The sequence below is a fragment of the Hippopotamus amphibius genome, chromosome 13, assembly GCF_030028045.1.
Source record: "Hippopotamus amphibius kiboko isolate mHipAmp2 chromosome 13, mHipAmp2.hap2, whole genome shotgun sequence".
NCBI lineage: Eukaryota > Metazoa > Chordata > Mammalia > Artiodactyla > Hippopotamidae > Hippopotamus > Hippopotamus amphibius.
In genome coordinates, this window is record NC_080198.1 from 32,012,119 (window position 1) to 32,035,600 (window position 23,482).

Here is a 23,482-nt window from a genome sequence, read left to right on the forward strand (position 1 = left end):
TAAGGAAAAATGAGCTTCATTTTTGCTCTGAGAACTTTTGAGCTTGCTTGGGAGCAGGGTAGGGGGAATTTACAAAATGTTTACATGTAGTAAGTAAAGCTTGGGGTCACTTTTATTTTTAAATAAGCATGGGTGTGACTCTATTATCTATCATCATCAATCTATCATCTATATATATATTTAAAAAATATAATGTGGTTAATGGTCACAGTTCTAAAGAAAATTGTTTTTGGTTTTCTTTTTTTCTCATTTTTCAGATCTCTGATTGGATGCATTTTTTGTACAGACTATGAAAAGAATGCAGTGAAAATTCTGGCCAACAGTGGAAATATTGGCTTAATCTCCAACTTAGTATAGCATTCATTCTCTTCTGTAGCACCTCATAATAGAAGAAAAATGTATGGAAGTGCAAGAACAATCACCAATCTGGAAGGTAGCCCTTCCAGATCTCCCCGTTTGCCAAGGTCTCCTCGTTTGGGCCACCGAAGAACAAGTAGTGGGGGAGGTGGAGGAACAGGCAAGACCCTGTCCATGGAGAATATCCAGTCCCTTAATGCAGCCTATGCTACGTCTGGACCCATGTATCTGAGTGATCATGAAGGGGTGGCTTCAACAACTTACCCAAAGGGCACCATGACTCTGGGAAGGGCCACAAATCGAGCTGTATATGGAGGCCGAGTCACAGCTATGGGGAGTAGTCCCAATATTGCTTCTGCTGGACTTTCCCACACAGATGTGCTTTCATACACGGATCAACATGGTGGTCTGGCCAGCTCATCCCATCATCACCACCACCAGGTCCCCTCCATGTTGAGGCAGGTAAGGGATAGCACAATGTTAGACCTTCAAGCCCAGCTCAAGGAACTTCAGAGAGAGAATGACCTCCTCCGGAAAGAGCTAGACATCAAGGACAGCAAGTTGGGATCTTCCATGAACAGTATCAAGACCTTCTGGAGTCCTGAGCTCAAGAAGGAGAGAGTCTTGAGGAAAGAAGAGGCAGCCCGGATGTCCGTCCTCAAGGAGCAGATGAGGGTTTCTCATGAAGAAAATCAGGTAGGTGATGACTCATCTCAGTGTTTTTCAGCCTTGGCTTCTCAGTAAGTAGTTGATGCTTTGCAGATGGTAACACGGCCTGTGCAGAAGAAAGTTTGGCATCATCAAGAAAGCTATGGCTTAGTATGTGTTTGACTTGGAGACTACAAGAGGGCATAAGAAATATAAGGTTACAGCTTGTGATGTCCTTATTTTCCAATAACCTTTCCGCATTGTTGCAGAAGAGGGGAGAATCACTCCTCATTGGCTAACTTTATACTTAGTTATTTTTGTTTTCTTTTTCAGTAGTCACAAGAGCAGCTCAGATGTACTTCCCTCTGAATAGAAGAGGAAAACGTTGATTTTTGCAAGAGTAGACACTTTAAAAGCAACATTTAGAGGGCCGCATTTCACTGGTGAATTAATTTTTTTTTGATGCATTAGCAACATTATTTCCTTCTAGAATGAGGAAAGTTGGTTCACTAAATAGCAAACTGAACAATATTAAATGGGATTGGATGGGATGGGTTTGATATCATGTTAGATAAAAACAATAAATTTTAAGCTGGTCTTTCTACCTTTATTCATTCAATATTAAACATCTGCTATGTGCTTATTCTTTTTTGATCCATCTTCCATGTCATAGCAAGATTAGTCTTCCCGTTATCTACTTGCAGTTATGCCATTCCCCTGACTTTAATCCCTCAATAATGACTCATTGCCCCCAGAATGAAGTGTACCTCTGGCTGAGCCTTCTACTGGAATGCCTGAGCCAGCGTTTCCAGTCTTATCTCATACCACCTCCTTCCACATCTTCTGTGCTACCTGCACTACCACTTGGTAATTCCTGCACATCCTCAAGGTTTCCCACCTCCATTCCCTTCTGTTCCTTTCCATTAGTGGCCTTCTCAGTGTCCCCTCTCGCTACCATTTTCTGTTCTGTCCCAGCTAGTCTCCGTTTTCAAATCCTACCTATACTGTGAGGCTCATTTATATGCTGGTGTTCATAAGGGCTTTTGTGTAAGACGTGCCTGGTTTTAAATCCCAGCTTCACCTCTTATTAGCAGTGAGATAAATCCTAAGAGATGGGGAGTAGAGGATGTTGTGCTATTTGGCTAGAAAAAATTTCCATATGTCATTTAACTTTCTGTAGAAGCTGGAGATCATTCTAACTTGGCTGAACTAGTGATTCTCTGATCGTTGCTCTTGATGCTGTCCTAAGGAAGCTCTCTGCCTTTCTTGGAGTCATCTGCCACCCCTTTGGAGTCCAAGCATTTGTAGAAGCATTTCTGATCTATATGAGAATCTGCTCTTCATTCTGCTTCTACGTGTGGAAAGCAGTCGCCTTATCCTTTTGATTATCTGACGGAGCCTTTGCTGCTTTTCACATGTGGAAATGTGATTTTCAGTTGAGACAGAAAGCTTTGTTCTTCATTCCTAAATCAAATCAGTGCTCTTCACTATCATTTTTGCTTTTTTCTGACTTTGCTGACTTATGCAGTCCTGCTCTTGCTATGTGCATGTCCCCAGTTCTGTACTGGTTTTCTTCCTTTTTCAGTTGTTTTGGAAAATGGTTATAGCATTTAGAAATGATGCAAGTAGTGACAAAAAGTTTGGAAACCATTTTTAAAACCATCGGCTCCAAAATTACTTGTTTCTTATGGTTTTATCATTAAAAAATTTTTGAGCACAGATCCCTACGTATACATGTTTGTTTATTTATTTATTACACAGTGCGCTACTGTGTATTTTGTTTCTCCTATGATATTCACAAAGAATAAATATGGAAAAGACAAAATAAAATAATTTATTGAGGTAAATTTTAATGACACACAAAACCTTTTTGCTTTTACTAAAAACATTTTAAGTCCCTTGTCTATTTTGTAAGCCATAGTTCAATTTAAAGCAGGTAATATCCACAATTCCACTTAACTGTCCCATGTTGCCTTAAGCAAGAATCTGGAAACTACTATGATCACAGGCTACCTTGGTTACTGTGGGTGACATATGACTGTGCAATATATGACCCAGTAAAAGCTCTAGTCTTAATCTGTACATTAAATGTAAGTAAACTATAATTATTTTCTTTTTTAGGTTAAAATATAAAAGGAAGAAGAAGCATGGAGATTTTGAAAAGTCAATTTACTTGCAATACACGGTAGTATTACAAAGTAAAGAATATAAAAATTGACCAAAAAAAGCAAATTACTTAAAAAAATGGAAGCACCCCCCCCCCACTCCTGGAATTATATCAGGATCTCTTTTTTATGGGTATATGAATACCTGTTGGTCAGAATAGGGTAGATTCTGCTGCAGTAATCAACAGTGGCTTAACACATCAGAGACTTATTTCTTATTCTCCTGAAATATGAAGCAGGTCAAGTGACTCTCCAGGGCAGCTCTCCTCCAGGCAGTGACTCAGGATCCAGGCTTTCTGCATCTTGGCACGTGGCTTCAAGAGTTGCTACAGCAGAGGAAGAGAGTGCCTGGAGTGGCACATTGACTCCTCAGTTCCTTGGACTGGAAGTGACACGAATGCAAGGAGATGTGAGGTGTGGTCCTCTCCTCTTTCCTGGAAGGAGAGGAGGGTTAGATGTGAAGGGGAACTAGAAATTTCTACCAGTGGAGTTTTTATCTCTGTCAAAAAATGGAGCTAGATGAAATAAAGTTAGGGGAACAATCCAGAGTTCTGCCATTGCTGTTGTTTCTATTATTACTGCTACTGTAACCAGTAGACATCTGCTGGGGGTTTACTATGTACCAGGCATTGTGCTTAGAGCTTTGTGTACATCATCTTATTTAGTGTTTGCATCTCTCATTTTAGAGATTAAAAATAAATGTAGAGAGAATAAGCAGCTTGCCCAAGTTCACACAGTTGGTAAGTGACAGAGCTGGGCTTTAAGGCTTTGGTCTATTTTATGCAAACATCTAAGATCTTAACTTTATGCTTACAACCTCCTTATAGGATCACTGAGCTGTGAATAGAATCTTAGTATAATAGGAAGATCATACTTCATATGTTACATGAAAAAATGACTAATTTTGATACAATGATTAAGAATGTAATTTAGTTTAATTAGGATTTTTATTCTTAATTGGGAATTTATTTCTTTCCAGAAATGGCTGTTTAGGGTCTCTACCATTTACCATAATTTACTATACTTTCCTTTTAGAGGAAAAGTCATAAATACTTTTTCTATATGGAAGAAAAGAATGTAAAAGAGATAACACTTGATTGTAGTTTCTTCTCCACAACAACCAGAGACTGCATCTACAAATGTCGTCCTACCAGGGGGTATTTCGATAATTAGAATTTCACTAACCTAAATTCAGGTGATCTAAAATGATTTGAATTGTGCTATGTGAATAGAAATGGGAAGTAGGTCCTTTATAGGGTGGAGGTGAGGAAACTTGAATGCTCTTGTATATGAAATTCATAGTTCTGTGAATTTAATGATCACTAGCACAGACCTTTCACCCTCATGTGCAGGTTACAGAGGGCTCCCATTTGTCAGTTCCTTTGCAGTATATTTTGAAGTCCTTATGGTTCTGTGAGAGGAAGCTGAACCCAACTCCAGATCTAAGGGAGGATGTTGAACACCCTCCCTGTGTTATAGGAAGTACAGACTTTGGAACCAATGGGTAGGTGGCTGTGACCAAATTTCTTATGTGTGAAGGGTAGACACTGAGGTTCCTGGATGGATATTCCATCCCAGACTCCCTTCCCATTCACACTTCCTAGGTTCTCTCCACGGCCCTACTTCTCAGCCACACAGATCTGCATGCATAGAAACACATTTGGGATACTAAGAGTTGCAGTACTGATGTTTGGAATTTTTAGTTTGTTTGTAGAAACCAGAGTGCATGGATGCAGAGTTATCCTTAGGCTATCACTTGTGCTTTTTGCTTCATAATGTATTTTCTTGATGGAGGAAGTGTAGGGTGGAGTCTCATGCTCTCAATGTCACACCTGTAGACTGATTTGGGGAGAGGTGAGGAGCAAAGATTTAGAACGGATGTTAGGCTGACACTTGAGATAGTCCCCTTTTTATTTTTAATGGCCTGTGGGGTTAGGGTGGATGTTGGGGACAAGAAAATGCAACTATGTATGGGGAAGTTAAGTGACACATTTTTCTCTAAAAGATTTTATGATTGTCTTTTTTTTACAACTCCATTCTATTTATCCGTGTGATAGAGATCAGAGAGGGAAAACGTGGTAGAAAATACATTTTCAGAAAGTTCATAGTGACCTATATCTTGCAGTTTTGTGCATATAGGTTAGTCTTTTCATATTCCTGGATTTTTATGCAGTTATTAACTTTGTGTTTTTAATGGATTATTTTTTCCAAATTAGGTGTACATAAAGCAGTTTTTATACATTTACCTAATTTGTGCATGGCTAGTCAAGGATCTGCACGAATATAAATAGCATCATACTCTGGGAGATTGTACTGGATCTAATATTTACCCATCTCATGTGTGCAGAAGTGGGACAAGGTCATTGGGAAATGTAACCTAAGAAGTGTAAGTAAACCTGTCTGGGGAATGTTATGGCTTTTAAGCAATGGTTATGTGATAATTTCTATTTCTGGCTTAACACAATAGAAAGTAATCTATTCTAAATCAATATTAATATGGGTTTTTGATGATTTTTTGAGCTAGTTTCACATGTGATTTGTTGATTCTCATTTTGAGCCTGTAACTTGAAAAGGTCGAGATGGATCACATTTCTCTGTTTCCTTTATTATTTTTTCTTTTATTTATATAACTGCAGGGCCATTTCAACAAAGGTCATTCAACTCTGTTCTAAAATATTCATTTCATTGTGTGTCCAGATATGAAGAGTTGTACCCGTTGGAAGTGGGTGATAGAATTAATTCTATCTCCTGCTGAGAAGGTGGTGAAGGGGTGTCCATTGACAGTTACATGCAGCTGCAGTCACCTTGAGTACTGAGTGTTTGTGAGATCAAGGGCTTATCCCTGGAGAGTTGGGTCACATCAGGTTTGCGGGTGGGACTTAAATATATTCACTACTCAGACCTGTCTTATCCCTATGTCTTCTTTTAGGCACCATTCCTTCTACTACTCTGAGATCCACGGATCCCTCAAAACCAGGTTTCCAAAGTGTGCACAGGAAAATGACAGTTTCCAAAGGGATTTTCTGGTCAAATAAATGCCAGACACAACATACTAGAAACTCCTCTCCTAGAAATTCAAATGCTATATATATTGTTGAATTGTGTCCCCGCTAAAAAAGATATGTTGGGGTCTTAACCCCTGGTACTTCAGAATGTGACGTTAGTTGGAGATAAGGTCTTTACAGAGGTAATCAAGTTAAAATGAGGTCATTAGGGTGGGTCTAATCCAATATGACTGGTGTCCTTATTAAAAGGAGAAATTTGGACACAGAAGTAGACATGCACAGAGAGAAGACCACAGGAAGGAAGAGACAGGGTGAAGATGGCCATCTATAAGCCTGGAACAGATCCTTCCATCACAGTCCTCAGAAGGAATAACCCTGCTGACACCTTGATCTCAAACTTCTAGCCTCCAGAAGTGTGAGACAATAAATTTCTATTGTTTAAAGCACCCAGTTTGTGGTACTTTATTTGGGCAGTCCTAGCAGACCAATACAATATATCAGCATGTGAAATGCTCTAACTCTTGCAGTTAAAAATATTTATTAAATTTGCTTAACCCAGCAATTCCCCAAACTTTCTTGACCATGAAACTTTATTTTAAACTGAGCACTTATGTGTTAGGCAGCTATTGCTGCAGTAATGCTGTCTAACAAGCCTTCCCAAAACTTACTAGCTTAAAAAGATAAGCATTTACCTCTCCCTTACATATCTACAGGTTGACTGCAACTTAGTTGGGCAGATCTGGACTCTGAGCACCAGTCTGTAGGCTGGAAGTGGGATTTAGGTATGTTCCATGTGTTTCCACATTCTCTTTGGAACAGCAGCTATTCAGGGCTTTATCATCTCATGGTGGATCACAGATGCTAAGTGATCCAACCAAACCACATACACACATTTAAAGCCTCTGCTTGCATCATGTCCACTAACATCCTGTTTCCTAAAGCATGTTATATGGCCAAGCCCAAAGTCAGTGTGATCAGGGAAATCTAACAAAGCAGAAAAGGAGTGAAGTGAATATATATACAGTAAAACCTTGGTTTGTGAGCATAATTCATTCTGGAAACATGCTTGTAATCCAAAGCACTTGTATATCAAGGTGAATTTTCCCATAAGAAATAATGGAAACTCAGATGATTTGTTCTGCAACCCAAAAATATTCATATAAAAATGATTACAATACAGTAATATAATACAAAATAATAAAGAAAATATAAAATATGAAGAAAAATAAGCAAATTAACCTGCACTTACCTTTTAAAATCTGCATGGCTGGTGTGAGGGAGACAAGAGAGGGGAGGGTTATTGGGTAGGACCACTTTCATTATCACTAATGGAATCACTGCTATCTATTGGTTCAGTGGAATCTTTTTCTTTTCATGCAACTTTAACAAGAAACCTATCCAATGACACTTGCTTTTGCCTCCTTTTGAGGATTTCACGGAAATGTGACATTGCATTGTCGTTAAACAGATTCATCACTTGCACTGCTACAGCCTTATTCGAGTGGTGCTTTTCTATCAAATTTTGCACTGTTTCCCACATTTTACACATCTCCCTAATCTCATTTGAAGTGAGGGATTCCTCCGCCTTCTTCTCCTCCTCCTCTGCAGACGAGATCCCCTCCATAACCTCTTGCTGTTGCTCGCGATGCAGATCCATCAGGTCGTCAGTGGTCAGCTCCATTGGCTCAGTTGTGATCATGTGACGTTCAGCGTCACGTACTACTCATATTGCAAGACATTGCTCGTTTATCGAGTTAAAATTTATAAGAAATGTTTGCTTATAAGAAATGTTTGCAGAACACTTGTAGAACAACTTACTTGCAATCCAAGGTTTTACTGTATATATACAAATCCTATCTGTCACAAACTATAAGTACTCCTAGAACTAAGGGTATAAAGGCCACACTTTGGGAAAGCCTACTTCAAGAGCAGCTCTGGAATCGTGACTTTAAAGTTTGAATTCTCTAAAGTGGATGAACCCTTTCAGTGTGGTCAAAGTTTCCTTCAGTGGCTGGGCCTTCTACTATCCTAATGATGCCTGATTAATGTCTCACCTTCAGGCTCCTGCTTCTCTTCCTCCTCAGGTAACTGGCCAATGAAACTCAAGTGGAAATCTAGGAGATTCTGGGCACTTTTATTTTCCTGATAAAGGAATAAATGTCACCAGCAATGCTCCTTCCTCCTTCTTGAGAGTCAATATGTTGCCTGTTAGTAACCATGGAAGGAAGGACAAGAAAAGCACAGAGACATATGTCCTGCCATCTCTGAGCAGTTGCACCAGCACCAGCAATGGCCTGCCTCCAGACTTCTAGTCATGTGAGAAAATAAACCCCTAGTTGTTTAAGTCACTGTTGGTTGGGTATCGTATTACTTGCAGCTCAGTAGCTTCCTAACTGATAAAACATAGAAAATCATGAATTGATAACTATTATTCTAATTATCACCGGTCATGATAACCATAAACATAGGTGCTTTTCAGTGAGGAGAAATGAGACCTTAAAGGACCTTACCCATGAGAATGAAGAAACCTACTTACTAATGGTATTGGGCAATACTCCAAGTAGTGACACAAATGCTACTCCTAGCCTGTATAAACAAAAAAAATGGAAGTTTATTAGTTCCTGCAATGAAATTGCAGAAAAGCTCAAGTTTGGAGCTTGGGGTTGACTGGATCCAGGGCCTCAAACTGTAGCAGGACTTTGTCTCTCCCCATTGCTTCATTTCTAGTTCTCAATATCTGCCTCTACTTGTGAGCCTCATTTTCTCCTTCATGAGGGGAGTTACAATTGAAGGGGTAAGAGATCCCTGTATCTTCACTTATCATTTAGAAAATTTATGAAAGGACTTTAGTCCTGCCTTGGTTATATCTTCCTCCAGGACTTAGTGAGTGTGTGTGGCGGCAGGGGATAGGTATGTGAGAGGGGGTTACCATGACTGGTGACCTGTTAGAACTACAGGCATTGGGAGAGGAGCAATGCTCTAAAGGAACTGAGATGAAGGGCGAAAGGATGCTCTAGGACAAAAGCAGGTGTCCACTGCGCTGACTTGAGCTGACCTTAGTTACCCTCTTTCTCCAAATGTTTTAAGGGCAAGTCATATCAAGAGATCTGAGAAATTAAGAAGTCAATCATATGTCATATCTGTGTGCAAGTTTTTTCACTTTAACTCTGATTTGAAATGTGAGTGTCTATGCGTGTTTTGCCCAGTGTTACATAGCCACATGGATTTAGAACTAGGCATTATGAACTACTTTGACACCACAACATAACTTGGAATGCTGAATCCTCGAAGAAAAAACAATGTTCATCTTCTTCATCTTGAAATAGTCTTCCTCAGCTCTTTAGAGAATAGTAGCTTTTGTCCACCCCTCCAGAAAGGTGGAAAAACTTTGGTCCAGACTTAGGCAATGACCTACTTAGACTGAAACCACAATTTTAAATGCCTTTCGTGGATAGGTGAAAACTTCCTTCGGTTCTGAAGATAGATGAGATGGCAGGGGTCCTACAGTTGATTTCTTTGTTTGCCGGAATGTAGGAGAATGATTTGAAGTGAACTGTACATCTTTGTCACAGATGTCAGCTGATTTTTGCCTCAATGATCTCTCGCAGTCAGCCCTGGGATCAGCCATGTGCACTGCATTAGTAGCCTTACAGATTTTTATTCCCAGGTTTTCTTTTGAAAGACTTGGCTAATGGGAGGAAAATAAACATTCTTGTATGCTGGACCTTGGGAGAACTAAATGACTTCCATCTTCCATTTTCTCTCTGGATCACTTTCTTTTGGTGATGGGATAGCAACAGCACACAATCAACCAAAGAAAACATTTTGGAGTATTTCAATGAATAGATTATTTTAGTCTCACTCATGCCAAAGGCACTTATTGAAACCAAGCTCTGGGAGGGGAAGGCAGAGGGAGTGGTCATCCCCAAAGCATTCACTGCCTAATAAAATTCCCTACAGACAACATCCTCAGATGATTTTAAGAAGCAAGTCTATGTTGACAGGAGAAAATGTTAACAGAGTGATTCTATCAGCCAAAGCAGATGGGGTGGGTTCTGAACCTGGCCTCTTCTGGCCAGGGTGCAATTTCAGTTTCTTTAATTAGTTGCAGGTGGAGCTCTTATGTTGTTGTTTTGGAGTCCACTGACATCTGTGTGAAAATTCCCACCATCCCCAGTTGGCATTTGGAGTCAATAAGTGGTTTGGCTTTGCAGGAGTAGAGAAAATTGTAAATCTGTTTCCCTCCTCCCCCGCCACCCCCCCCCCCCCCCCCCCCCACACACACACACACATAAAGCTGCTCTAAAGATCAGGTCCTGAAAGCTGTGGAAAGCACTTTAAAAAGTTTGGGAAGTAGGTTTTAGGCAGAATGTGGGCATGCAGCCAAGAGCTAGAGCAGCCTGACAAACAGAATTCTGGCACGTGCAGTCTCTTCTCTGTTTCTCTGTGAAGCCAGCATTTGATTGTATGTTGGAAGTGACGTGCAGCCATTTTGTTTTTTTCAGTAGGAATATTCTGGAGAGAAGAAGTAATGACTGGGCAGCTACTTCCTGTCTTATGAACCCATAGCTGGGCCTGTACTGTCTGACTTGGCAATATACATTGATCAAATTAACTTAGTGGTTCTCAACTGGGGGCAATTTTGCCCCCCAGGGCACAGTTGGCAATGTCTGGGACATTTGGTTGTTGCAACTGGGAGGGATATGCTACTGGCACCTAGTGGGTAGGTGCCAGGCATGCTGCTAAACATCCTACAGTGCATGTTTAGACTCCCCCCACCCCTGCCATAGTATCTGTCCAACAATATCAATAGATGCAAGGTTGAGAAACCCTGAGTTAATTGGATGATTACTATATCTTCATTTTTTTTTGATACTTTGCCTGTACTCAATTCATTCACTTGGTGAAATGATGATCACAATGTTTACGTGAAAATAATGATTTAAAAGGTAAAACTTGATTCATCATTGTGCGGGAAAGAATTAATTGTGAATGATGTCTTAAAAAAATCTTGACCTAGACTAGTAACCATGAATCTTCAAATACCTTGAATTCTTTTAGAAGCAGACATTTGGTAAATGGAGATCAATCTTATAAGGAAATGGACAAGACCTTAAAGGAAATGAAACTTACTTTTTAAACTGACTTTTTATGGTACTTTTTGTTTCTGTCTCACATTGATCTGGAAAGGGAGGGGGAATAAGCATTTGTGAGCTCCTGCTGTGTACCAGGAACTTACTACTTGCTTTCTGTGTGTATGAGCCCTGCAAGACATGTAGCATCCCCATTTTATAGATGAGAAACAAGGCACAGAGAGATTAAGTGGTCTGCCCAAGGTCTCACCATTAAAGAGAGCTGGGAATCTCAGGTATGCCTAGCTCCAAAATTGTATTCTTTCCACTGTCTTGAAAGGGAAAACAACAGATTTGCTTTAGTGTTGAGTTTGGTGCTGATGTGGAAGACCTAAAATAGAGTGTAAGTAGTAGTGTGTTGCCTGAGAGTATCTTAAGGATGTTGTCAAGGAGGTATACACAAAGGATGGAAAGCAAGAATGAGGAAGGGAGTGTGTTGCTGGGAGCAACAGAGGATGAGGGCAAGTGGGAAGGAGCAAATGCATTCTTGTCAAGTGAATGAGCAGAGGAGAATGCCAAAGGAACATTTCTATCTCGGAAACCCATCCAGAAGGATGAGAGGAAGCAACTCCAGGACTGGCTGGAAAATTAAAACCACAGGTGGCAGGGGAATGAGAGGGATTATCTTTCAGGATGCTCATTAAAGGCCCAGCAGATCCTTTAAGGTGGTTATGATTTTGACAAATTCGCTTGGTCCACAAGAGCAGAGTGTCAGGTATGTGGAGGCTCTTTTTTATGGATTATTGGACCCCAGTGAGGATGGTCTCATTAACCCAGTTAGAATTTTCCTGACCTTGTCTCCGTCTTTAGGAACTTTGGGGTATATAGACAGCTTCCTGACCCAGGAACCCCTCAACTGGCCCCTCAGCTTCCTTTTCAGGTAATTTCTTCCTTCCTTCCTTTCTTCCTTTCTTCCTTCCTTCCTGCCTGCCTGCCTGCCTTTTCCTTTTCAGGTAATTTCTGACCTCACTGGGATGCTCACACCTATTCAGGAATTGTGTTTCATATTGTCCCAAATCTTGTCCCAAATCTTGTCTCTCAAAGTCGGATCTTCCCCTCTTGGGTCCCAGCATTCCTCATTTCTGCCTCTCCCAGCACCTTTGCCCTGTGAAACCTGTTCTTTGTCTTCTTTAAGAATCCAGCTCACTTATTTACTGATTCACTCAGTCACCTCTTGTTTAAGGGAGAATGTAGTTGCAAGTAGCAGACACCCATTCAAGCATGTCAAAGGGGAAAAAACAGGGGATTAACTGGGAACAGGTAAGAGTTCCTCCCAGACTCTGAGGGTAAGTAGCATAGCCAGGTGTCTTGGGGGGCTGGAATTGAGTTAGTTGGAAAAGGATCAGAAATAAGGACACAGTCAGTATCTCACTCTCTCATTTCGCTCCTATTTTCTCTCTCGATATCTGGTTTTATATGTTGCTTGTGAAAAAGTGGCCACTAAAGGAAAATATATGTCTTCTCCATTTAAGTGCTCATTAGACACTGCTTAGTTTCTCTATTTCAGTTTCAAATTCAGAGAAACAAGAATCTGATTGGCCCAATTTGAAGCCAGAGTCTGTTCTAGATCCAAACAGCTGTGGCCAAAGAAGTCATGAGATCAGTGCCCCCGTTCTTGCACGCCACCCCCCGGAAGAACTATGGAGAGTCTCTTTGAGAAAGGGTGTGATGGGTAGATTCTGTATCAAGGGAGCCTGCGGGTAAGGTGGTAAGAAGGAAAGGATAGTTATTCCTGGGAAATATGTTTGTCCAACATATAATTGAGATATTGCCTTTTTTCAGTTAATAGGAAGACCAAGACCAAGCAAAGAAAGTTAACTACTGTTACCTCTGTCTATAACTAGCTATTTCAATAGCTGTCTGGAATCGCTTGACCGTCACACCCACCTTGTCAATCCCCGGCTCTAATTGTGCCCAGTGAAGAAATTCCAGAAGTAGTATTGACTGACACCAGGTTCATACTGTCTTATCTTAGTGGACCCATATGGCTCCTTTATATAATGTCAGATTGCATCCTGTATGGAACTTTAGAAAATTCTTCACTGTTCATAAACTTCCTTAGTCTCTCTGGACACTTGGGTCTCTAAACTGGTTGAAATTTTGGTGATAGTATCTGTAGACTTTTAGAACTAGCATGTTGTAAGCTGATATCTTCTATTCTAAGGTATAACACTTGGCTTGAGTTCTAAAAAATATTGACTCCTGAGCACATATTATCTAAAAAGGTTGAAAAAAATTAAAATTCACTGATTTGTCTCTTGGAAGAGCTTTCTGAAATATCCATGTGAAGTAATGTAAAAGTTCCCAATGAATCCTGAAACCAGTAGAAATAAGTAAATATATGATGTGGAAAGTTGGATAGTGCACATGATGACCAAATTTAGAAACTGCTCAAATTTAGAAATGTAGTAAATAATAAATAAAATTTGCCTTCTCAAATTTTTTAAATTAATTTTAAAATTTTGACTGCATTGGGTCTTTGTTGCTGCTCACGGGCTTTCTTTAGTTGCTGCGAGAGGGGGCTAATCTTTGCAGTGTGCAGGCTGCTCATTGTGGTGGCTCCTCTTGTTGCGGAGCACTGGCTCTAGACCTGCAAGCTTCAGTAGTTGCAGCACACAGGCTCGGTAGTTGTGGTGCATGGGCTTAGTTGCTCCATGGCACGTGGGATCTTTCCAGACCAGAGCTCGAACCTGTGTCGTCTTTTTTTTTTTTTTTTAATTTTTATTGGCGTATAGTTGATTTACAATGTGTTATTTTCAGGTGTACAGCAAAGTGATTCAATTATACATATACATGTATCTATTCTTTTTTCATGTTCTTTTCCCAGATAGGTCATTACAGGGTATTGAGTTCCCTGTGTTATACAGTAGGTTTCTGATTAGTTATCTATTTTATATATGGTAATGTGTTTAAAATTTTTTTTGTTTATGCACAGCCAAACTGGATTCTACCGAATACTGAATTTGGCATCTGGAGGTAGGGTGTGATAACAACTTGCAAACAGCATCTGTGTTGGTGGTGAGGAGGCATTTATGTAGTGAGGACTCAAATATGGCAGACAGGACAACTAATAACTATTATGGGATGGGAAAATATTGGCAGGTGGATTCTTTTTTTTTTTAAGAACTTTTATTGAGATACAGTTAGACAATAAACAGCATATATTTAGAGTGTACAATTTGGTATCCCAATCTCCCAATTCATCCCCCCCCAACCCTCCCAGCTTTCCCCACTTGGTGTCCATGTGTTTGTTCTCTACATCTGTGTCTCTATTTCTGACTTGCATTTCCTCTTTCATAGTTGTTAGCATTTGCCTTATGTATTGAGGTGCTCCTATATTGGGTGCATATATATTTATAATTGTTATCCCCTCTTCTTGGATGGATCCCTTGATCTTTATGTAATATCCTTTCTTGTCTCTTGTAACATTTTTTATTTTAAAGTCTATTTTATCTGATGTGACTATTGCTACTCCAGCTTTCTTTTGATTTCCATTTGCATGGAATATCTTTTTCCATTCCCTCACTTTCCGTCTGTATATGTCCCTAGGTCTGAAGTGGGTCTCTTGTAGACAGCATATAAATGGGTCTTGTTTTTGTATCCATTCAGCCAGTCTGTGTCTTTTGGTTGGTGCATTTAGTCCATTTACATTAAAGGTAATTATTGATACGTATGTTCCTATTACTATTTTCTTAATTGTTTTGTTTTTGTTTTTGTAGGCCCTTTTCTTCTCTTATGTTTCCTGCTTAGAGAAGTTCCTTTAGCATTTGTTGTAGGGCTTGTTTGGTGGTGCTGAATTCTCTTAGCTCATGCTTGTCTGTAAAGCTTTTGATTTCTCCATCGAATCTGAATGAGATCCTTCCTGGGTAGAGTATTCTTGGTTGTAGGTTCTTCCCTTTCATCACTTTAAGTATATTGTGCCACTCCCTTTTGGCTTGCAGAATTTCTGCTGAGAAATCAGCTGTTACCCTTATGGGAGTCCCCTTGTATGTTATTTGTCGTTTTTCTCTTGTTGCTTTTAATAACTTTTCTCTGTCTTTAATTTTTGTCAATTTGACTACTCTGTGTCTTGGCTGGTTTCTCCTTGGGTTTATCCTGCCTGGGACTCTCTGCACTTCCTGCACTTGGGTAGCTATTTCCTTTCCCATGTTAGGGAAGTTTTCAACTATAATCTCTTCCAATATTTTCTCGGATCATTTCTCTCTCTCTTCTCCTTCTGGGACCCCTATAATGAGAATGTTGGTGCGTTTAACATTGTCCCAGAAGTCTCTTAGGCTGTCTTCAGTTCTTTTCATTCTTTTTTCCTTATTCTTTTCCACCTCAGTGATTTTCACCATTCTGTCTTCCAGGTCACTTATTTGCCCTTCTGCCTCAGTTAATCTGCTGTTGGTTCCTTCTAGTGTATTTTTCATTTCAGTTATTGTGTTGCATATCTCTGTTTGTTTGTTCTTTAATTCTTCTAGGTCTTTGGTAAACTTTTTGATCTTTGCATCCAGTCTTTTTTCAAAGTCCTGGATCATCTTCACCATCATTATTCTGAATTCTTTTTCTGTAAGGGTGCCTATCTCCTCTTCATTTAGTTGTTTTTCTGGGGTTTTATCCTGTCCCTTCATCTGGTACAAAGTCCTCTGCTTTTTCATTTTCTCTATCTTTCTGTGGCTGTGGTTTTCAGTTCCACAAGACGAAATACTGCTGATACTGCTTGATACTGCCATCTGCCCTCTTGTGGAGGAAGCTATCTAGGAGGCTCATGGGTGCTTCCTGATGGGAGGGACTGATGGTGGGTAGGGCTGGGTGGGCAGAGCTCAGTAAGACTTTAATCTGCTTGTCTGCTAATGGGTGGGGCTGTGTTCACACCTTGTTGGTTGTTTGGCCTGAGGCTACTTAGCACTGGAGCTTACAGGCTCTTTGGTGGGGCTAATGATGGACTCTAGGAGGGTTCATGCCAATGAGCACTTTCCAGAACCCCTGCTGCCAGTGCCCCTGTCTCCTCAGTGAGCCACAGCTGCCCCCCACCTCTGCAGGCAATGCTCCAACACCAGCAGGTAGGTCTGGTTCAGTCTCTTATGGGGTCACTGCTCCTTCCCCCTGGGTCCTGCTGAGCACACTTTTTTGTGTGCCCTCCAAGAGTGGCATCTCTGTTTCCCCCAGTCCTGTGGAGGTCCTGCAATCAAATCCCACTGGCTTTCAAAGTCTGATTTTCTGGGTATTCCTCCTCCCGTTGCTGGACCCCCAGGTTGGGAAGCCTAACATGGGGCTCAGAACCCTCACTTTAGTGGGTGGACTTCTGCAATATAACTGTTCTCCAGTTTGTGAGACACCCACCCAGCACTTATGGGATTTGATTTTAACACGATTGCGCCCCTCCTACTGTCTCATTGTGGCTTCTCCTTTGTCTCTGGATGTGGGGTGTCTTTTTTGGTGAGTTCCAATGTCTTTCTGTCGATGATTGTTCAGCAGTTAGTTGTAATTCCGGTGCTCTTGCAAGAGGAAGTGAGCGCACGTCCTCCCACTCTGCCATCTTTTTTTTTTTTTTTAATTTTTTTTGGGGTACACCAGGTTCAATCATCTGTTTTTATACACATATCCCCATATTCCCTCCCTTCCTTGACTCCCCCGCCTCGAGTCCCCCCCACCTTCCCCGCCCCAGTCCTCTAAGGCATCTTCCATCCTCGAGTTGGGCTCCCTTTGTTATACAACAACTTCCCACTGACTATCTATTTTACCGTTGGTAGTATATATATGTCTGTGCTACTCTCTCGCTTCGTCTCAGTTTCCCCTTCACCCCCCGCCCCCTCCCATACCTCGAGTTCTCCAGTCCATTCTCTGTATCTGCATCCTTGTTCTTGTCACTGAGTTCATCAGTACCATTTTTAGATTCCGTATATGTGAGTTAGCATACAATATTTGTCATTCTCTTTCTGACTTACTTCACTCTGTATGACAGACTCTAGGTCTATCTACCTCATGACATATAGCTCCATCTCATCCCTTTTTATAGCTGAGTAATATTCCATTGTATATATATGCCACATCTTCTTTATCCATTCATTTGTTGATGGGCATTTAGGTTGCTTCCATGTCCTGGCTATTGTAAAGAGTGCTGCAATAAACATGATGGCACAAGTTTCTTTTGGGATTATGGTTTTCTTTGGGTATATGCCCAGGAGTGGGATTACTGGATCATATGGTAGTTCTATTTGTAGTTTTTTAAGGAACCTCCAAATTGTTTTCCATAGTGGCTGTACCAACTTACAGTCCCACCAACAGTGCAGGAGAGTTCCCTTTTCTCCACACCCTCTCCAACATTTGTTGTTTCCAGATTTTGTGATGATGGCCATTCTGATTGGTGTGAGGTGATACCTCATTGTGGCTTTGACTTGCATTTCTCTGATGATTAGTGATGTTGAGCATCTTTTCATGTGTTTTTTGGCCATCTGTATGTCTTCTTTGGAGAAATGTCTATTTAGGTCTTCTGCCCATTTGTGGATTGGGTTATTTGCTTTTTTGGTATTAAGCTGCATGCCACTCCGCCATCTTAATCCTATCTTCAGCAGGTGAATTCTTAACCACAGCACCACCAGGGAAGTCCCTGCTTTCTCAAATTTTTAAAACTTCTGTCTGTGATTTTTAACTTTGGGAACCAGGTACTTGCTGAGAAGATTTCATTAAACTTTGTAATTTTCCCTAGAAAAATGTGCGTAATCTGAATTGTGAACAGCATTTCTCCTCCATACCGCTGCTCTGAACCCCAAGGGCATTTAGGTAAAACTCTGTCTAGATATTGCCATTTAATATTAAGTACTGCACATGTATTAGGAGTAAGTAGTTCCTAGTAGTTAATGAAATGGATGAGCTCTTGGTAACATGAGACATGTCTTTGGCTCACTGCTATTCAGTTTGTGCTGAGAAGTGGGGACATGTGCCAGGATTTTGGTGATAGTTAGAGAGTGTGTATATTGGTAGGAGGGAAACTTGTAGATAGATTGTACCACATTCACTAAACATATTCAGGTACAACGCACTAGAGGTGGTAGATTTTAGTCCACCCTCAGGAATGTTACCTTGAAAGGGTTTGCATAGTGTTGGGTGTCATAGTAAAGTACACATTTAAATATTTCATTGAGGACTTTTAGGACATTATGTTTGTCTCGGGGTACCAAAATTCCCAGTTCACCTGAGAGAATTCTATTTCATTTCTTTGTAATTGCAAATAAATCTGAGACTGCAAATTAAATTATGCTGTAGGCATTTGTGATAGAGGAAGAAACAAAAGATTTTGGTGAGTTAGCAAGTAAAGATGAATTGGGTAACTACTGTGTTACCAGTTACATGCTCAGGGCTGAAGAAGACTCTAAAGTAGTGTGAGACACGCTTTCTGTCCCTTTATGATCTCATGAAAGTTATTTGAGACCCATTTCTTTTTTTCTATGTAGAATGTGAATAAGGAACATAGCAGTGATATACTTTGTTTTTGATGCACAGTTGACTCTATCTTGGAACTTGAGCATGAAGTTTTAGCTAGGGAAAGAAATTTCTTGCTCATTTTTTAAAATATAAATTTATGTATGTATGTACTTATTTATTGATTGGCTGTGTTGGGTCTTCGTTGCTGTGCACAGGCTTTTTCTAGTTGCTGTGAGTGGGGGCTACTCTTCGTTGCAGTTCACGGGCTTCTCATTGCGGTGGCTTCTCTTGTTGCAGAGCACAGGCTCAAGGCATGCAGGCTTCAGTAGTTGTGGCATGTGGGCTCAATAGTTGTGGCTCGCGGGCTCTAGAGCACAGGCTCAGTAGTTGAGGCACATGGGCTTGGTTGCTATGCAGCATGTGGGATCTTCTCAGCCCAGGGTTTGAAACTGTGTCCCTTGCATTGGCAGGCAGATTCTTAACCACTGCACCACCAGGGAAGCCCTCTTGCCTATTTTTTTTTTTAACCTTTCTCAGAAGAGTCTTTGATATAATTGTTCTTTCTCTTCTGTAGAAGCCTAGCCAGAGTCCAGGAGAATGGGCACAGCATCCTCCCAACACTCAGCCAGTGTAGGGCCTCTGGGAGGGGTTGGGGAGGGGAAGTTAGGGGGAAGATCTGGGCTCCTGCCTTTCTCAGGCAGGCATGTGAGGTCTATGAATCACTTTCCCATTTAGCACACCCACCTGACTACAATATGTTCCCTTGATAAGAATAAAAATGATCAGTGTAGCTCATAAAGCACTTCCTACATGTATTCTAAATGGAATAATTTTATTTCAAACCCTGTGCCAAAGGGATCCCATATGGTATCTCATTTAATCCCCATGATGACCCTGTGAAGTAGGTAATATTCGCATTATTCCCATTTTATATGCGAGTAAGGCAAGGCTCAGAGGGGAGGTTACTTGTCCAAGGTTACAGTTAGCAAATGGCAGAGCTGAGGCTGAGCGCAGACAGACTAACTCCAAAGTTGGTCGCTAAAGTCAGGGTTGGCTGAAGTATTGAGTGGTCAGCCCTGTGTACACAAGGTGATCTTAGGACAGGGATGGATTCTGCATTAAGCAACTTGGAAGCCAATGTTGAAAAAGTTATTGCCTTTCCAAATCTCATTCAGCATTTCTGATTAGCTTCTATGAGAAAGTCTCAACTTGCTGCCAGTCTTGAATGCCTTCTTAACACCTATTAGGTGTTTCCTACCCTTGGCATAGGATATGTAGCTTCATTCATACATGATGCTTATATTGTAATTCTGGCAGCCACACTTTTACCCTTTGCATCTGATATGGTGCCTGTTCAGAGTTTCTGTGAGCAGACTGGGAATGTGGCATTCGTGGGGCCTGCCTTCTCAGTTCTTGTTGGGTTGCCTTTGACAGTGATTGAGAGCACCAGCTTTGGAGATTAATTTCCTGGGTTTCATTCCCAGCTGTGGGACTTTGGGCACTTTATTTTATCTGCCTGAACCTGTTTCCTCACCTGTAATGTAGGTGTAATAATAGTACCTGCTTTAGGTACAAATTTGCTACTATGAGGGTAAATTTAATAGGATTTAAATTTAATTTGACTAAATGAGGGAGTTCATGTAAAAAAAAAATCTAGCACCACTCTAGCATGAGTAAACATTCAAATAATAGATGATGATGATAGCCATGAGGGGAACCAATCTGGGAACAAAGGCATCACATACAGGAGTTAGAGAGTTGAGAGAATAGCAGAGAAATGGAACCAGAGCCATATCTGAAGACTGCCCCACCTCTGGATTTCCGGCAATTTATGTAAGCCAATTTGAGTTGAGGTTTACTAATAGCCCAGTGCATCCTGATTGATAGAGCCATGAATATTCAGGGCCCTCTGTTTAGAAGCTTTGTGGTTACAAAAATGAGTCTTTTCCCCCTCATTTCTCAGGGCTCCTGCCATGAGAATCTAGTCTAGCAGGGAAAATGCTGTACTCATAAAAAGCTATTAAAAAAGACCCATTAAAAAAAGGGAAGAAAGTTGTACCTGCCACTAAAAGGTACAATTAAAATGCTTTAGGGGCCCAAAGAAGGAAGAGAAAAGGGAAGACTTCATATAGGGAAGGTGGCATTGGGGTCAGTCCTTGAGAATGGACTAATATTCAAAGTGGTGGAACGTAGAAGGTGGGCGGTGGGGAGTCCAGACTTTCAATGGAGGGAATGGCCAAGAGATACTAGATGATTAGAGATTTATTTCATAAAGCTTTGGGATGAATGTAGGGCAAAAGTAGTTGTCCAATTATTGCATTTATGTTTAAAGAGGAGAAAGAGAAATTGGACCATGGAGATCACCTTAAAACTTTTTTCCTCATTCAAGAGAAGTATGGTACTTGTTACATGGAGGCACTTTGCTTCCATGATTTTTTCTATGTGTTCCTGGCTCTGTGAATGCTTCGGCCACGGTACAGCAGAAGGATGAGTTTAAGACCTTCTCTGTCAATATGCTGATGGCCAAAAGGGAAAGGTGCTTACAGATCCAGCAGAAGCTCTGCGTCTTTTGAGTTGAGAACAGCCCAGTTTTCCTTGGCTCAGTTCTTTGACTTGCCTTTTCTGTTATTAATGCGTGTGTGTGTGTGTGTGAGAGAGAGAGAGAGAGGGAAAGAGAGAGACAGAGACACAGACAGACAGACAGACAGACAGACACACACACAGAGGAAAGGAGGGAGGGAGAGAGATGGAGGGGGAGATGCCATCTCTAAAACATCATCACTGGATGCATAGGTATTGTTATATGCCAAGGAGATGCCATGTCACAATCACGGGAATGTTTTTTCCTTATTGTCCTGTTATTCTTTCTCCTATATAAATTCAGTGGAATTAGAATATCCTGCTCTTGAAACAGTTCAGTTGAGCTTCTTAGGGATGGCTAGAAAAGTATTCTTGACTGAGGTATTGACCCCCTTAGCTGAATCTAAGCCAGTTCATGTTGTTTTACAGATGGCTACTCTGGAGACTTTTGGACCATAGCCAGACTTTTCTATTGCTAAAAGAAAGGGAGACTCATATTACATTTTTTCTGGTAGGTTGCATTGAAATATTTTCTTCAGCGTGAATGGAAACTATAAATTTTTGTATCACTATAGGGAGTAATAGAGAAAAAAGATGAGGATGACTTCCCAATAAATGCATTCTCTAAACTCTTGGGAAAGGCAAACTCTCAAGTTGTCCAAAGAAGATCACGTGGCTTCCAGGTCTAGATAGCTCCACACATTAATCCAACCAAGTTAGATTCCTGACGACTCAGAAGAGGTGTTTGATTGATTGATTTTTGTAAACTTTGGCCTGTTTTGTTAATCTCTGTCTACTGAATCCATCTGCTGCATAATCTCTGTCCAGCTGAAACTCTTATAATGACACTTTAATAGCTTGTACCGAAAGAATGGTCTCTCATATCAGGTTCTCTAACCCCAATCTCTCCACTGGTCTTTAGATGTGTCTGCCTACTTTCCCCTGGAAATATCACTGCTGTCCCCCAAGGGGATCAAACAAAATGATAAGTGAATGTCTGAAATGGATCAAGTCAACAAATATGGAATTTCCATCAGTTGCTGGGCTAGGTGCTGAGGGTATAGTAATAGTAAAAAAATTCCTACCTCTATGGAGGTTCCATTCTAGTGGAGGAAACAAAAAGAGTCAAAGGTTTTGGGCTTGATCCACTTGGGAAGACTGAGGGCAAAATAAGATCAGGATGCTGGGAGATGAGGAGTTTGTTTTTTGATCACGTTTTGTTGTAAAATCTCACTCATCCAAGTGGTGATGCTGAATAGGGATGTGGGTTTAGTGGAATTGGCTTTTTATTTTTTTAACATCATGGTGATGGTGAGAATGGATGTTAAACTTCAGTGAGTTGCAAGTGGTAATATTGATTTTTATACTTTTCCTGCAAGGAGCTTGGCTTTGAAGAGTGGTAACTGGAGGGGATGCAGAGTTTGGGGAATCTCCCCCCACCAATGTGTGACACATTTGGCCATATTTTTAACCTTTAGGGAATGGGCCACTAAAAACAGGGGTTGTTGGTGGAACAAAGTCTGAAAATGGAGGGAGAAGATGAGGTCAGTCTTGGGCAGGTGGTGTTTCTCTTCCTCAAACCTAGGGAGAAGGTGGTCAGGAAAGGTCCAGATACATTAGTAGATATGAAGTAAAAGCAGTAACTTTCATCCTAGGGAGACTACTTTGTTTAACAAAAAGAGAAAGCTCCAGACTAGGGATTAACTTAGACTTGACTTTGATGCCAAACAGGATGTGATGTTGGCCAGATCACCTCCTCTCCCTGGACCTTCATTTCCCCTGAGGTATCACTGTATTGAAAAAAAAAGTCTCAAATGTCTATGATGGTTGAAACATTCCATAACTCTAAGGCTACTCAAAAATTTTCAGGGAAGTTAAGAGTTCTCTGGTGGCAAAAGAAAAAGAAAGTGCTGTTTTATGACTCATAAGTGAGATTTGATGAGGGGATGGGGCTAGGATGAGGCAGGTGTGATTGAAGCAGGCAAAAGTAGATGTTCTGGTGGTCCAGATTGATGTGTTGGTGGTTTTATTCAGGTGCTGCTGACGGGGCGATTTGCTTGCTGTAGGATGACCCCGCAAGCCCATTATTCTGCTTGTTCGAGACAGAAGCCACCAGCACTTCCCAGGAGAAATTTTACAAGTAAAGGCTAATTTTACTTTTGCTGTTGATGGCATTTCTCAGCTATAC

General features: G+C 40.8%; 1 protein-coding gene across 1 annotated transcript in view; it reads left to right on the plus strand.

Moving 5' to 3' along the window:
- Positions 1 to 396: 396 nt before the first annotated feature.
- ERC2 (ELKS/RAB6-interacting/CAST family member 2) overlaps positions 397 to 23,482 on the plus strand; it is a 913,064-nt gene continuing 889,978 nt past the window's right edge. The window contains exon 1 of the mRNA XM_057705261.1: positions 397 to 1,053. Coding sequence (XP_057561244.1) covers positions 397 to 1,053 — 657 coding nt within the window. The remainder of the gene's footprint in view (positions 1,054 to 23,482) is intronic.